Source organism: Balaenoptera borealis, assembly GCF_965194805.1.
Source record: "Balaenoptera borealis genome assembly, chromosome: 10".
NCBI lineage: Eukaryota > Metazoa > Chordata > Mammalia > Artiodactyla > Balaenopteridae > Balaenoptera > Balaenoptera borealis.
Genome location: NC_138874.1, coordinates 13,614,520 through 13,631,851, shown reverse-complemented (window position 1 = coordinate 13,631,851; position 17,332 = coordinate 13,614,520). Strand labels below are relative to the sequence as shown.

General features: G+C 44.3%; 1 protein-coding gene across 1 annotated transcript in view; it reads left to right on the top strand.

Annotated features, from left to right (window-relative positions):
• Positions 1-31: 31 nt before the first annotated feature.
• GNPAT (glyceronephosphate O-acyltransferase) overlaps positions 32-17,332 on the top strand; it is a 30,743-nt gene continuing 13,442 nt past the window's right edge. Inside the window, exons 1-4 of the mRNA XM_082407764.1 lie at positions 32-167; positions 8,553-8,735; positions 13,259-13,435; positions 15,368-15,497. Of these exons, the coding sequence (XP_082263890.1) occupies positions 90-167; positions 8,553-8,735; positions 13,259-13,435; positions 15,368-15,497 (568 nt within the window). The 5' untranslated portion in view covers positions 32-89. The remainder of the gene's footprint in view (positions 168-8,552; positions 8,736-13,258; positions 13,436-15,367; positions 15,498-17,332) is intronic.

Here is a 17,332-nt window from a genome sequence, read left to right as displayed (position 1 = left end):
CCGCCCCGTGCGGAAGAACCGCCCCCAGCGACACCCCAACCACCGTTTAGCTAAGAATCCCAGGCCACGCCCGGGACAGCGGCCGCAGCATGGATTCTTCCAGGTCGTCCAGCTCTTGCTTCTCCGGCGGCTCCACCAGTCCCGGCGCTGTCGTGCTCCTCTACTCGGTATGCGCCCGGGGGAGCGAGGCTGGGGCGGGGCCGCGGGAGAGGACCTCCTTCTCCTGGTCCCGGGTTCCTCCGGGCTGCGACCCAGGGCCCAGAAGAGTGGGTCCGAGCTTCCCCGCCCCCCCCCCCCGCCCCCAGGAGAGATTAGGTGGTTGATTTGGTTTCTAGGGCAACGTTGTATCGCTGCGTGTGGGCATGTCCGTGTGCTTTTAGAAGTTTCTCCTGGTGATGGTTCCACTGGTTCCTTCCCGCTCGTTCCTTCTCTTCCCCTCCACCAGGCGTTGGGCCTTCAGAACGCCCCTGACACGGGAACGAGGCGGGGAGAATTGGAGTCTCTCTATCTCTTGCGAGGCGTGTCGGGCTACCTTTCGGTCGAACCCGAGGAATCTGCGGGTCTGACTCAGCCTGAGGTAGCCCGTGGCTCCCAACCCACCCCGCTCTTTCGCAGCTGTGATATTCCCGGGAGAAAAAGTATTTGGCTTGTCTGTGGGCATTGAGTTTCTAAGACTTTACATTTCTCATCTAAGAAGATTTGGAGTTCCTGGAAATTTGTATTGTGTATCTGTCTTCTGCCCATCATTGTACTTTTTCCACAAGTCATTTTGGAAGAGAGCTAATGCCCCCCGGCCTCTCTCCAGTTGGCCCTTTCACCCCACAACCCCCTCTTCTGATTTGAACTGGTCTTTTTGGCCGACGGAATGTTGGTCACTCAGAATTGTCATGAAGGAATTACCAGGTGGAAGTATTTCACAACCCTGGAGCAACTGACTTTTTTTTTTTTTTTTTTAACCAAATTAATTTTTATCTACCTTAGGAGGAAATAAAAGAATGCAGTTTAAAGTCATGTTACCAATGTTCTGGCTTAAATATAATGTTAATTTATGTAGGAAGGTCATAACAGGGAAAACACGAAAGAGCAAGATAAAAAACTCAGTTTCAGAAAAGAATGTATATACCTATGGCTACCTTCAAATTGGGAGACCAGTGGAACATGGGGAAACTTCTGTTCCCTTGCTGTCAAGAGCTCTGGACTTATGATTGCTGCTAAATTGTCCACTTTCCCAAGATTTATCACTTGGACCTCTCTCTTCGTTGACCTCACCGCACAGCGCAGTGGTGAAATAGTTCAACCTCGAAATGTAGGGAAAGAGGGTTGCCGTGTAGCTCTGACTTCCCATGGGTAGTTTTTTTCAGCCCTAAACTGGTTTGTGAATTACAGCAATTTTCCACATGTGTATTGAAGGAAAGAGTTGGTTTTTTATTTCCCCATTCACCAATGATAAGACTTTGGTCACCTTTTTCACGTGAAAAACTAAAGCAGTTAATTGCATGTAAGCCGTTACTGCTTCTGAAGCTGGACAGCCGCCCTCACTCCTCTTGTGACGGCAGTCTTAACTTTCATGTTAACCTGAACTTTTTCTTACTGTTTCAGACTGCCCTTGTTTCTTTCCTGGGCCACACTCTTATTGTGCAATACTCTAATCTAGTCTTAGAGATAGTTAAGATACTGCTGATTGCAGCAGACGTTGCAGCTGTAGGTACTTAACAGTGTCCTAGTCAGTATTCTCAATGTGCAAGATATGGAAGTTAAAGATCCAGCCCTTGCCTTTAAGGACTTCAAAGGATGTCCTGAGAATAAAGGAGTAATCGCAGTTAAGTGAGAGAAGCCCAATGATTGAAGCGTGCACAGTATATTGTGGGAGGGCTGGGAAGGAGCACCTGACCTGTCTGGGGACTTGGAGGAGGCTTCTAAGAGAATGTGACACCTGAGCTGAGATTTTGAGGTATGAACGGGAGGTGAGGGAGAGGAAGACTGTCCTAGGCATCAGTGTAAGAAGACCACTCCTTGGCATGTTTGGGGGAACCAAGATAGGTAAGGGTAGAATAAAGGGGACGTGAGAAACGAAACTAAGGAAGTAGGCAGAGGATATTTCCTAAAGGAATTTTATATGTTTTTAAACGCCCTTCAGGATAAAATCTTCATTCTATGGGACACCATTTAAGGATGATAGGATTTGTATTTTTGAAAGTCTGAGAAGACTACTAGGTTTCTGGCATGATTATGTGGGTAACCTCTTTTATCGATGTGTAAGCAGAGGCTGTAGAAAGAGAATTCGTTGCAGAAGGAATCTGATACCGGAAGCGTGGAGGTCAGTTAGGACGCTGTCGCAGTAAATCCAGGGAGGTGACGAAAGCCTGCAGTGAGGCAGTGGCCGTGAGTCTGGCGAGGAGGGAGGCGGGTGAGTTTGTGTGGTATTCAGGGCAGTTGAATGTGGTAGCTAGGGAAGAGGCCGCAGTCTGAAGTTGACTCCCCGTTTCTGCGATCTGGCAACTGGGCGGACGACGATGCCTTTCACTGATGAGAAAGAGGAAGAGGAGCAGATTTGGTCGGGGTAATAGAACAGTCATTTCAACTTAGGATGTGTTGAGTTTGAGGTGAAAGAGGCAAAATTAATGATTTTTAACTTGTGGATTATCCTGTTACAGACCAGATACCTCACGAAGTGTTGGGGAGACCTCCAAAGAGCGTTAGAAATGCGGTACCAGAGTAGAAGAGGAGGGTCTGGCCTAAATATACAGATATGGCAGCCTCCGCCAGTAGGTGGTGTCTGAAGCCATACGTCTGCTTGAAATCCTCCAATGAGGCCACAGATGAAAAGCAGACTGGGATTGCGTAATCACCGGTGTACCCATAACCCAAATGATGGCTCCCTGTTGGAGTCTGAATGGGAAGTCTAGACTCTTTACCGTGTCCTACAAGACTCTACGTAATTAGGTAATTGCTCCGTCTCTGGTTTGACCAATCCTGCTCGCTGGTCCAGCCGCACTGGCCTTCCGTTTCTCAGAAGGAAGCATGCTTCCTTCTCGGAGTGCTTGTAGCCCTCTCTGTGTGGTGTGCTCTGTTCTCCCAGAACCTTGCATTGCTGGCTGATTTTTTTTATTATTGAGGTCCCAGCTCAAAGAGGCCCTTCCCCACCACTCAATCGAAAGTAGCTCTCCAATCACTCTTCCTCATTAGTTCCTCTATTTTGTTTATATTCTCTTGTCAGTGTTGTGCTACAGCAGTCTTATACTGGCTCTCAAAGCTGACTGTTAAATTTGTATGAAGCTTATGAGCCTATTGTTAAAACACTGCCATTATTAAAAATTAAAGGTTGTTATATACATTTACAATTAAACAAATTCCGTTAAAAATAGTTAATACTCAGAACTCAGCACTTCCTAATTATTTTACTAAATTTTCCTGTTATCCACGCTCTTGAAGTTATTTCCATCTGTCACACTGTAAGGTGGAAATCCTGGAGAACGGTGGCTCCTTGCATCTCCTCCCAACTCCACATTCAGTGAGGTCGTATTGGTAGCTTGAAATCTGCCACGCTGGGAGCGTGTGTACCCCAGAAACTGGCAGGTGCTATAAACCAGGGCTCTCCCGTAGTTGCACATTTACCAGCATGCTACCGGTGGCATTCCTAAGCGAACTTACCTTGTTTGTTTGTTGTCCGCCTTTCCTTCAACTCCCTCAGGGCACGCTCCTTGTCCGCCGTGTTCATGCCATGTTCTTAGCCTGTAGAACGGTGCCCGGTACGTTTGGGGCTGTCAGTAACTGTTGAATGAATGGATCCACCAGAGCAGTTGAAAGGGAGGTACAAGGAGAGGCCTGTTTAACTGGCAATCAGGAGAGGCCCACTCTGCAAAGTAAGATAGGGAAGACGAACAATGGGGGGAAAATCGTTCACCTCATTCTTCTCACTTGGCCTCCTCATTGTATCGTGCTCCTGGGTGAGTATTTATTTTATGATGGTAAATACTTCTCCAGCATGGCGTAGGGAAGGCCAGTTAATAAGCAGTAACACTCAACCCTGGCTGCATGTAGGGATCACTTAGAGTACTTTCAAAAATGCTTTTGATAACCCAGGTACCCCTCCCAGACCAAATTAATCAAGAATCTTTAGGGGGGCCTTGGCATCAATATTTTAAGTTCCCCAAGTTATTTTAATGTGCAGCCTGGGTTAAAAACCACTGGATTAGACATTGAGTTAGACCAGATTGGGAGAAGTTTGAGCTTTAGACTGTGAATGTTGGAGAGCTGTCATCAACAGGGCTCAAGAAGTGGCTTCATTTAGTAATTTATTTCTTCATTCCACAAACAATGATTGAAGGACTGGGAATACAAAAATGTATAGACACATGACAGGAAGTTCACAGTCTTGTAGGGGAGACACCAAAGGCAAGTTTATTGAAGTATTCTAGATGAAAATGTAATGAGGATTCCCTAAAGACTCAACGGAGAAGATGACCATTTTGGTCCTGCGTTAAAGGGAGAATGTGGAAGTGGTACACAGAGGAGGTGTACAGAAGCTGTGGCTGATGGCTGAGTGTTTTCCAGGTGAACGGTGGCGAACGGCCATTTGTAAGTGCCCTGTCTCAACAACTGGTACCACCATGCACAGGGTTACTGACAAAAGAGGCTGTGTCCGTCTTGGTTAGACAACACATATCCCCAACACATACCACAATAGCACGCATATGACAGATGCTCAGGTGTTTGATAGGAATGCCCTTCTTAGAGGTGACTTGAACAAAGCTGCGGGAGCCATGAGATGTCATAGCTTGTTTAGGCAACTAGGTCTTTGTATAGCTGGCTCGTGTGGTGAGAAGTGTGAGCTTGATCCTGCAGTTAACAGAACCGTGGAAGGATTGCAGATGATCACAGCTGGCAAGGTTACATACCTGCTGGGTACATACGTGCTGCTCTGCCTTGCAGGTTCTTGTTCTGAGGACGCCCTCCCTCCCCTCTCCCCCTTTCCTCTCTCCTCCCCTTCCGCTCTCTCTTTCTCTTCCCCCCCCCCACCTCCTCCACCCCACACACACCTCCCCAACTGATTGTGATCCTTTTCTGTTCCCACACCCAGGACCGCTAAATGGGAAGTCTCTAAGATCTTTTTTGTCCCTAAAATTATATCATTTATAATGGTAATTTGTGGCATTCTACCAAGTCTGAGCCTGTATAACTTATGCCATTACTTCATTAATGAGAACTGTGAAATTTGAGGTTCTTCAGCCTTATAAGCAGGAGTATGCGATATGTTACAGCGACTGCAGTTTTACACCAGAATTCCAAGCTCGAATATTTTCCCCTCATATATTCTCTATACTTATATATGTAGGCATAAAAATGTTCATGTTTGCGTATTTCACATGTTTTACATGCTATCCTTTTATACTTAAACTCCTAATAAATGCTCTTTGCTTCTATTTGTATTCTCGTCGTGCCTAAAGGTGGTCTCAGTTTTTCTGTTTGTTTTTTTTTATTACCTTAACATTTAGTCGGTCAGTTATTGATCAATTGTGCTGTATTCCAAACACAGCTAGATGATGGAAATACAAAGAGGACACAAATTGTCCGGCCCTCAAGGTAATTGCATTTTAGTAGGGAGACAGACATGCAAACGATTACATGTTATGGGATACATACCACAATAGACGTATGTAGAAGGTAAAGAAGTCCTAATGAGGAAGGCAGAGTCATTCCATCAGGGGAAGTCAAGGAGAGTTGTCACAGAAGAGTGATGCCAAAGCAAGGATGACAGGAACAGAAGGGCATTCCAGGCAGAGATGGCCACGTGCAAAGGCCCCGAGGCCTGTCAGCGATGGACTGTGTTGGGGAAATCAAATCACTCACTGTTGAGTGGGCCATGAGTGTGGTGAGAAGGAAAAGCCAGGTCATAGGGGTTCTCATATGACGCCAGCAGTGGCTTAGGTCTTATTCTGAAGGAGGTGAGGGGTGTCATGTAAATATTTTAAGCCAGAATTGTGTTTTGAAAAGGGCGCATGGTGCCATGGAAGACTGATTCAAAGGGACAAAGCACAGGCAAGGAGACCAGTGAGGAAGCCGCTGTGATAAAGAGCACAGGCTGGGCATGTGAATGAGGAGTAGACGTGATGGATCCTTAAAGGCCGTGTTAGCAGGATGGAACGGATTGGATGTGAAGGGTGAGGGAGGAAAGGTCTAGAGTGATGTAGACAGAGGGATGTAGATGGTGTGGGGTTATTGATTGAGCTTTCAGGAAAATAATCAGCGTGTAGGATTGTGCAGAGGAGAAGTGAGTTCGGTTTTGGAAAAGCCAGATGGGAGAGGAGGACAGGGCAAGGGATTCAGAAGCATAAATATTTGAAACCAGTTGAGTAGGTGAGAGTACTCAGCACCGTGTGGCGTGAAGAAAAGAGGAATGGAGATGTTAACATACATTAAAGGAAGTGGGAGGAAAGAACGCATATTTGTAACCGGGGGAGGAAAATTTCCCCCAGGTTGAGAATCTCTGGATTAGAGAAATGAGGTGGGTTTTCTGCTGTGACAGAGTCATGAATTAAAGACCACAGTAGGAACATTTCAGAATAGTTGTAGGTAATAAAAGGAGGGAGTGCTTGAGAATGGTGTCCCACGGTGGGGAGATCTAGGAGGACAAAGACTTGCAAGAGACCAGGGTCTAATGATTAGATTTGAAAGAAATATTAATGTTTGTTACGCTTTTTATAGTAGCAATGAATGAAAAAAAGAGTCCAAATATCGAACATTAAAAGTAATATTGTGGGAGAAACTTAAATGACATGGAGGAGCGTTTATAACATTAAGTAAAAAAAAAATCAGGAGACAAATCAAAATGTACGTGTGGTGAGGGAGGGACTTTTCACAGGCACAGAAAAAAGCATTCACTGAAATGGTCTCTGGCTCATTGGGAGACAGTTGATTTTAATTTTCTTCTTTGGGTTTTTCTGTATCTCCTCAATTTTTATAATGAACATGTATCACTTTGGTAATTAAAAAATTATATTAAGAAATTAGGGAATATAAAGGTGACGGTGCAGCCACTAAAGTATTTTAAAACAATATTTAATATAGGGAAGTATTCAGAATACAGTTGATAAGGCAAGATAAACTATATTTGGTAGGGTCCATGTTTTAAATTTAAAAATATGTATTTTTGTATCTATGAATGAAAAAAATAAGGGAACTAGTAAGTGTTAAGAGTAGTTATTCCCAGGGTGTAACATTGTGGGCAGTTTATCTTTGCTTGTATGTCTCCACGTTTCCAAATCTTCCATAATTAGCATGCTGAGTAGTATAGGGTAGTGGTTAGGAAAAGGGTCTGTGAAGCGATAAGGCTTCAGCTTGAATCATGTCTCTGCCCTCTGAGAGCTGTGGGACCTTGGCTGAGTTATTTCGCTTCTCTGTGCCTTGATCTCCCCATTGTGAAACGTGGTAGTGGTGACAACTACCTCATAGGTTTGTTGTGAGAATTGATTGCCCCTTCATACAGGTAACGTTCTCAGGATACTGCCTGACACCTAGGAAGCAACGACGCGTGTTAGCTGTACTTATTATTACTGCTATTACTTTTATCATCAGGAAAACAAACTTTTAAGAATTAACAATTCAGCAGTCGTTGGTAGCCTAATAACGAGCAGTTTCAGGGGCTGGTTGGATAGAAGCTGAATTGCAGTGGGTTGAAAGGAGAAAAGAAAGTAACACAGCAAAATACAGACTGCTCCACAGTAGCTTATATGGGAGCACGTTTGTCTTGGGTTTGCAGCCATGTAGTTTTATTTGATTTGACATAATCTTGACTCTCTGATGTACGCTTTAATTTTTAAAACTAAGTGAGAGAGGCAGACAAAACAAGTTTATTGGTGTGATTGACGAAACCTGTAAAGTTGATCAGATTACTCTAGAGCCTAATGTCCCACCTTTGCTATGTTTGTTAACTTTCATAAAGGGGCACTGGCTTTATAAAGATAGCAATCAGAAATATGATAATAAAATATTATAATTCAATAGCATCAATTCATTGATCCTAATAATAGCTACATTTCTTTTTCTTTTTGGTAATTTTATTCTTTTTTTTATTTTTATTTTTGGCTGCGTTGGGTCTTCGTTGCTGCACACGGGCTTTCTCTAGTTGCGGCGAGCGGGGGCTCCTCTTCGTTGCAGTGTGCGGGCTTCTCATTGCGGTGGCTTCTCTTGTTGTGGAGCATGGGCTCTAGGGCGCAGGCTTCAGTAGTTGTGGCACGAGGGCTCAGTAGTTGTGCCTCGCGGGCTCTAGAGCGCAGGCTCAGTAGCTGTGGCACGTGGGCTTAGCTGCTCCGCGGCATGTGGGATCCTCCCGGACCAGGGCTCGAACCCGTGTCCCCTGCACTGGCAGATGGGTTCTCAACCACCGGGGAAGTCCAATAGCTACATTTCTTTTTCTTACTGTATGAAAACCTAACATCAGAACACTCTGCTCTGACTCTGTGTCACAGAATAAGAATTTGGGCTACGATGAAACCTTACCCACGCAGTTTTACAGCATGTGCATCACTTTCTTTCATTTGCCTTACCCACAGAAGGAGCTCAAAAAGTGGGATGAGTTTGAAGATGTTTTGGAGGAGAGGAGGCATGTCAGCGACCTGAAATTTGCCATGAAATGCTACACACCTCTTGTCTACAAGGGAATTACTCCTTGCAAGCCAAGTGAGATTAAATGTAGCATTCTCAACTCTGAAGAGATTCATTATGTCATTAAACAGGTAAGTGATTCCCCCTTCAGCCATAGCCAGAATTGTTCATTGTCAGCATGTTCTATCTCTTCTTGATTCTGTGAATTTATTTTGCTATTTTTAATGTATCTTTTTAGATTTTGCTATATTCAGCACATTCATCAAATGTTTATTGTACCCATTAATGCGTCTTAGCCTCTTTGCTAGACTTTGTGTCTAATAGCTAGTTGAGCAGTGTTCTTGACCTCTTAAGTGTATAGTCTAATAGGGAGTGATGACAGTTGTGCAGTCAATTACAGTGAAATATGATACAAGACATTGCTACTGGGAGGCCAGTGTACAGGGGCATTAATTAGTTATAAGAGCAACTAATTTTGTGTAGGGAGTTAGAGAAGTGATTTTATAAATGAGGCCTGAAAGATGTTTGGGGGTTTTCCAGGTGAAGTGGTGAAGAAGAGTGTTCCTAGCAGACCAAATAACTTTATCCCTGTGGTTTTCAAACCTCATGGCACATTAAAATTATTCAGGGAGGGGCTTCCCTGGTGGCACAGTGGCTAAGAATCCGCCTGCCAATGCAGGGGACACAGGTTTGAGCCCTGGTCCCGGAAGATCCCACATGCCGCGGAGCAGCTAAGCCCGTGCGCCACAGCTAGTGAGCCTGCGCTCTAGAGCCTGCGAGCCACAACTACTGAGCCCGCGTGCCACAACTACTGAGCCCGCGTGCCACAACTACTGAGCCCACGTGCCACAACTACTGAAGCCCACACGCCTAGAGCCCGTGCTCCACAACAAGAGACACCACCGCAATGAGAAGCCCATGCACCGCAGCAAAGAGTAGCCCCCACTCTCCGCAACTACAGAAAGCCTGCGCACAGCAATGAAGACCCAACACAGCCAAAAATAAATAAATAAATAAATAAATAAATAAATTTTTTTAAAAAAAGGAATGTTTAAAAAAAAATTATTCAGGGAGCTTTTAAAAATCCCTGTGCCTACGTCTCACCCTCACACCAATTAAATCAGAATGTCAGGAGTGAGGAGCCAGGCGTCCAAAGTTTTTTAAAAGCCCAGTCAATTCCCAAGTATAGTGAAGTTTGGGAACCACCAGCTTATTTTAAGGAGAAGCGCGCGTGTATGTTCATGATGTTGAGAGGTGTTCGATGGAACCAGACTGAAGAGAGCAAAGGAAGGGCAGTGACAAGAGTTGGACTGGAGGGGAAAGCCAGGGCCGTGTCGTGAAGGGCTTTGTAAACCGTCCAAAGGAATTAGATTTATCCTACATACAGTGCAAAGCCGTGGAAGGGTTTCCGGTTGCAGTGCGGCACGATCAGTTTATGTTTTAGAGGCGCCGTTCTGCCGAAAAAGGAGACGGGAAGGCTGTGTGTGCTGCTCCTGCAGTAATCCCTTGGTAGGATCGTAGCTGCCTGGACTGGCAAGTGGTTATAGAAACAGAGAAGTGGACAGACTTAAGAAATGACCAGTCGGGTGAATGAAGTGAAGGAAAGAAGAATCAAGGCTGTTAGAGCCATTCACTGAGATAGGGACGTAGAAGAGGGCTTGGGAGAGAAGCTGTGCTCTGTTTTGCACCAGGGTTGGAACCCGGGCCCAGACCGTGACAGCGCAGAGCCCTACCCACTGGACCGCCGGGGAGCTCCCAGGAAAATTATTTATTATCTTTATTATTTGCTGTCTCTTTTATTCTGATTCGGACATATGACCTATGCTCTTAATCATATTGTTGTGATCTATCTTGGGGTATCTATTAATCTTGTCTGACTGAACTTATTTCATAAGTGAAGTCAAGTTTCTCTCTCTCTCTTTTAAATTGCTGTATTCCTGGTGTCTAGCACGTAGTACACATTCAATAAATATTTCTTGAATTAATGAATGAAAAAAAAATACTTTGGTCCTATCCACAGAGATTCTGGTTTAATTGGTCTAGGTTAGGACCCAGGCATTTCTCTTTTCTTCTTCTTCTTTTTTTTTTTTAAGTTTCCCCATGTAATTCTAATGCACAGCCAGGTTAAGTGTGACTGTTTTAAGCCAGTGTTTTTCGGACTTGAATGTACTGCTGAGAAGAATCATATAATCGAGGTAGATTGGAAATATTTTAAATTCTCGGTTACGCAGCACCCTTGGGCCCTCTGTGTTACCCAGTCATTGATTGTCTCCCTAGTAAACTCTCTCCCTGTCTCCAAAACGGCAGTTTCAGTTGCCCCATTCTCCTTGAACCTCCAACCCTACCTTCTCTGCTTACTCTGGACAGATGACTTCTCTTCCTACTTCACAAAGAAAATGTAAGCCATTATATAAGTGAGGGCTGTTTCAGCTCCCTGAGATCCGGCTCCTAACTTACCTGCATCTAACACCCATCATTTTCTTCCTCCCTCCTACTAGAATGGAACAGGGGTCCCCTTCTGTTCGAGTTTAATCCCCACCCTGCTCCTTTGCTCCGAATTCCACCTCCCCCCTCCTCCTCGGGGACTCTGCTCTGTCCTCTGTCCCCTCAGTTGTCTCAACTTCTTCCTTGTTACCGGCTCTTTACCATCAGCATTTAACATGCTCACTTCCAACTTAATTAGACTTCCTTTGACCACATTCCTTCTCTACTTACTACCCATCTCTTCCTTTCCCACTTCTGCTCTGCTCTTTGAAGAAGTTGGCTGTGTTTTCTATGCTCGTTGCCCTACTTTCTCACCCTTCGTGTACCACTCAACTCACTGGAATCTGTCTTCCAGCGCCCTGTAGGAGCTCTTCCCAAGATGATGAATGACCTCCTTCCTCGTGGCTAAAATCAACCTCATTCAAATCCTGGATAGCTTTTGGTACACACTCTCTCCTTTCCCTGACACCGTACTCTCCCGCTTGCCCACCTCATCTTTTTGATTATTTCCCAGTTGTCTTTATGGGCTTCTCTTCCTTTGCCTGTCTCTTTAAATGCTGCTGTTCCTCAAGATTTTGTTCTCGCCCCTTCTTATCTACCCACTCGCTGGGCAGTTTTATTTATTGCCAGAATTTTAAGTACCTTCCTTATGCTAATGTCTCCGTATCATAATATTACTATACAAAAATAATATATTATTGTAAGTAATATAGATAATTAGTATCTGTTGCTTCAGCCCAGATCTCTTTTGAGTTTCATACATATATTTTTATAGTTTATTGGGTATCCACTTGGAAATTCCAAAAGCACTCCAAAAGCATTCAAGATGTCTAAATCAAAGTCTTGGATCCACCCCACCCCTGTACTGTGTATATTCCCCCCTCCCACCCAGATTGTCCTGTCTCTAAGAATGCCCCCCCCTCATATGCTAGTTGCTCGAACCAAAACTCTGGATGCCATCTTCAGCTTCTTACTCTCCTCTCACACACTCTCAGGCACTAAGAGCTGCTGATGTGCTCTGCTAAAAATGACGTACCCTTCTAAAAATAGCACTTGTCTACCTCTTCCCATCCCTGCTGCTGCTTCTCCAGCTCAGGCTGCCTTTATCTTGCACAGTGCAGTAGCAGCCATTGAAGGGGCTTTAGCCAAGGAAGGATGTGATGACTTCTGCGTTGAAGAGACTGCTCAGGTTTGTGACGTGGAGAAGAGACTGAAGAGGGACATCACTGGGGACAAGGACTTGTAAGACCGTTGCTTCTCTCAGGTTTCCAGGGAGAGGGATCTGTAGGGACAGCATATCAGTTGGGCAGATGAGAAGCCCAGGTGCACAGGTTAAGAGGCCGGGTCATTCTCTTCTTCTCTGCTTTCCTCCAGTGCCTTCTGAACAAACCGGCCTTTTCACCTGTGTTCTTCACCTATCCAGGTCCTTCCTGTCCCCAGGGGTCTTGTCTTTCCTACTCCCCAGCCTTCTCAACTGGCTCAGACGGGCATGAGCATTTTCTGTCTCGAGGAAGGTCCTCTCCTGGCAATGCTCCAGTGCTCTCTTTCCCTTCTGATCCTGATTCCTCAGATGTGTAGGCTGTGGGACTTCCCTGGTGGTGCAGTGGTGAAGAATCTGCCTGCCAATGCAGGAGACGCAGGTTTGATCCCTGCTCAGGGAAGATCCCACATGCCACGGAGCAACTAAGCCTGTGCGCCACAACTACTGAGCCTGTGCTCTAGAGCCCGTGGCCACAACTACTGAGCCTGCGTGCCTAGAGCCCGTGCTCCGCAACAAGAGAAGCCACCGCAGTGAGAAGCCCGTGCACCGCAAGAAAGAGCAGCCCCCGCTCGCCGCAACTAGAGGAAGCCTGTGCGCAGCAACGAAGACCCAACACAGCCAAAAATAAATAAATAAAATAAATTTTTTAAAAAATCAGCTGCAAAAATCTACTGAAAGTAACTACTAAGTGTATGCTCTCGGACACTAGATCTTGAGCAACAACTTATTTTAGAGAATTTGGATGTAAGCTTAAATTATATCAATTTAAATTAAGAAGAAAACATACCATTTTGAGTTATAGAATAACATTGGTCCATTTGGAACTGGTCCTACTGATTTGAGCAAAAAGAATTTTGACTTCTTTTTTTTTTTTCCAGAAATTTATCCTTGCTTTCCCTTTTCTTGTAGCTTTCCAGGGAATCCCTTCAATCTGCCGAGGTCCTGCGAGAGGAAGCCTGTGAGATCCTGGATGAAATGAACCACAAACTGCGTCTGGGAGCCATTCGGTTCTGTGCCTTTGCCCTGAGCAAAGTATTTAAACAAATTTTCTCGAAAGTGTGTGTAAATGAAGAAGGTATTCAGAAAGTGAGTATTGCTTGTAAAAAAGCAACCTCTTCTTCAATCCCTGACAATTTATTCAACTCAAAGGCATCCCGCTTTGCACTAGATGAGCAGGCCCTGGTTAGCAGGTGGCATCCAGCCTGAGCAGAAAAGACTCCGCCTCTCTGCAGGGTGTTTTCTCCTCGTACCTTCAGATCTACAGGCTTCAGACAAACTAACTTAGTCACTTAGCTACAGACTTTACAGACTAACCTAATGTCAGATGTTCACAGAGTTACAGAAGTAGTACAAAGAAGTTCTGTATATTCTTCACCAAGATGCCCCTACAACATGTTCTTTTTCCTTTCCTCACACACGTTTCTGGTGTGTTTTCCCTATAAACAAGGACATTCTCTTACGATGTAATTATCAAAATAAGCAAATTAACATTGACACAGTGCTGGTAGTACAGATCTTATTCATGTTTCACCAGCTGTCCCAGCTGTGTCCTGTCTAGGCAAAAGAAAGTCCTGCGTCGTGTGTTACAGTCAGCTTCTGTATCTCTTTAGACTCTTTTAATCTAGAACAATTACTGAGTCTTTGTTTGTGTTTCATGATACTACTTTTGAAGACATCAGGCCAGTTATATTCTAGTGTCCCTAGATTTGGGTTTGGGATGTCTTCTCGATTAGGCTCAGGCCGTGTCCTTCTCAGTGTATCAGCCCAGAAGCACGTGGCCTCTGTCTACCTGTTCCTGGTGATGTTCACGTTCATCAGTTGGCTGCAGTGCTCTTTGCCACTGTAGAGTTACCCTTTGTCCCCCTGTAATTAATAAGTATCTTGGGACAAGAGGCTTTAAGGATGCTTCAGTGTCCTGTTTTTTATCATACTTTCCTCCACTCGTTTTTACAGCCACTGATGTTTTTTGCTTGAATCAGTTATTACTCTTACGATTGCCAAATGGTGATTTTTCTAATTCTATCACTCCTGTCATTTAATTGTTTACTTTTTTCTGAAAGTCAGAGCTTTCCCTATGAAGATTATTTCTATTCATTTGTTTTTAATACCTTTTTTCTCTTACTAGGAAGCGCTTACCTTCACCGGCCTTCCTCCTCATGCCTTTTAATGCTTTGTTTTTATTCAGTCATTTGCTTTGCTTCCAAGTATTTCTTCCTGCCGTGACTGATTTCTAGATTGCTGACTTACCGTCTGCATCTCTGTCGGAGAACGTTTGCTACAGTGTTGGGAGCGGGGGATATTGCTGGCTACGTCTTAACTGATCGCAGACTACCTTGCCTCAGTGGGTTACGTATTTAGATTTCAGGAAGACAGACACACCTTGACACAGTGGGTATTTTGGGGATTGGCAGCCCGAGGAGTGGATCGGGGAGCTCGGATGCATTCCCTCCCTGCTACGAGGCACCCACTCTCCCTGGCAGTGAGCCCGGTGCATAGATAGAGAAATACCAGTCCTTTCCTTGGTCCTAACAATTGGTAATTGTTTTTAATCTCCCTGAGAGGAGTTTTGTTTTCTCTTCCTACAAACTAGCAGTCAGTCTAGCGCAGTGGCTGACAGTTGACTTTTTAATTCAGACTGACAGATCCAGGCCTAGCTCCACCATGTGTTAGAGGCGTGGCCACGTCACAGATGAGGAAGCTGAGGCTTAGGCCTTATGTACAAATACGTGGCATTAAACAGCGCCTGTAAAGTGCTTAGTCTGCTCCTCAACTACTACGTGTTAGTGATCATCACCATCATTGTTACGATCCGTAAAATTTATCTTTTTGCTGTTCTTGCGTTATGGGAGATTATTTAACTAGAACTCTGAAGTAAGTTCTGCGTACGTGGTAGGGAGACAGAAAAACGTTACTCGTATTCCCTCTGTACATACGCACGTTCTTCCATTTTCTGATTTAAGATACGATTTTAATAATATGAAAGCTGAAATTATTCAAAGTGTAACATTTGTTTTAAAGCTACAGCGAGCCATCCAGGAGCATCCTGTTGTTCTGTTGCCCAGTCATCGAAGTTACATTGACTTTCTGATGCTGTCTTTTCTTTTATACAACTACGACTTACCTGTGCCGGTCATAGCAGCAGGAATGGGTATGCATTGGTTTTCTCCCTTTTTTTAATTATAAAAATTAAGGCATTCACGGGAATGATTTTAACAGTGCCGAGGTTATTTGAAGAAAATGATGAAAATAACCTCTCCCTTCTTTCTTTTTTTTTTTTAATTAATTTATTTATTTTTGGCTGTGTTGGGTCTTCATTGCTGTGCGTGGGCTTTCTCTAGTTGCGGCGACCGGGGGCTACTCTTTGTTGCGGTGCGCGGGCTTCTCATGGCGGTGGCTTCTCTTGTTGCGGAGCACGGGCTCTAGGCACGCGAGCTTCAGTAGTTGTGGCTCACGGGCTCTAGAACTCAGGCTCAGTAGTTGTGGCTCACGGGCCTAGTTGCTCCGCGGCACGTGGGATCTTCCCGGACCAGGCCTCCAACCCATGTCCCCTGCATTGGCAGGCGGATTCTTAACCACTGCGCCACCAGGGAATCCCTCTCCCTTCTTTCTACCAGTCCCAGTGTTTAATAGTTTGGATTCTGTCCTCTGCACTGCGCTTTACTGCGCCCACCCAGACGTCAGCAAGCATATATGCACATAGGGTTTTTGGTTCAGGTTGAAAAATGAGATTATACGACCTGGATGTATTACTTGCTGTTGTTATTTTTATTTGATAATATATCAGTGGCTATCTCTGTAGGTCAATAAATAGATCTAAATTCTTTTACCATGTTTTTCAATTGTGGTAAAATGCACAAAACATAAAATTTACCATCTTCAGCATTTTTAAGTGCACATTCAGTAGCATTAAGTTCACATTGTTGTCCTGTCATCCATCCACAGAAGTCTTTTCACCTTGCACAACTGAAATTCTGTCTCCATTAAACACTTAACCCCCCATTCTGTTCTCCCTCCAGCCCCTGGCACCCAGCATTCGCCTTTCTATTTCGATGAATCTGTCGGCTCCAGATACCTCCTGTACATGGAGTCAAACAGGATTTGTCCTTCTGTTGCTGTCCTATTTCACTCAGCATAGCGTCCTCAGGGTTCATCCGTATTGTAGTGTCTGTCAGAATTCTCCTTTTTTAAGGCTGCATAATATTCCACTCTATGTATATACCATATTTTGTTTATGCATTGATCCGTCCCTGGACACTTGGGTTGCTTCCACTTTTTGGCTCTTGTGATTAGTGCTGCAGTGAGCATAGGTGAACAAATACCTGTTTGAGTCTCTGCTTTCAATTCTTCCAGGTATACACCCAGAAGTAGAATTGCTGGGTTAGATGGTAATTTTATTTTTAATTTTTTGAGGAACTGCCATACTGTTTTCCACAGTCACTGCACCATGTTACAATCACACCAACAGTGCACAAGGTTCAGTTTCTCCACAACCTCACCAACACTTGTTATTTTCTGTTTTTTTAGGGGTTTTTTTTGTTGTTTTTAATAATAGCCATCCTAATGGGTGTGAAGTAGTATCTCATCATGAGTTTGATTTGCATTTCCCTGGTGATTAGTGATATTGAGCATCTTTTCATGTTCTTGTTGGCCAATTCTATATCTTCTTCAGAGGAGTATTCAAGTCCTTTTGGTTGTTTGTTTTCTTTGTTGTTTAATTGAAGGAGTTCTTTATATGTTCTGGATATTAACCCCTTATCAGATATGTGATTTGTAAATATTTTCTCCCATTTCACTCTGTTGATTGTATCGTTTGATGAGCAGAAGTTTTTAATTTTGGTGTACAGTCGGCCCTCTGTATCCACGGGTTCCGCATCCATGGATTCAACCAACCATTGATCAAAAATATTCAGGAAAAAAAACTCCAGAAAGTTCCAAAAAGCAATACTTGAATTTACCATTCACAGGAAACTATTTACATAGCAG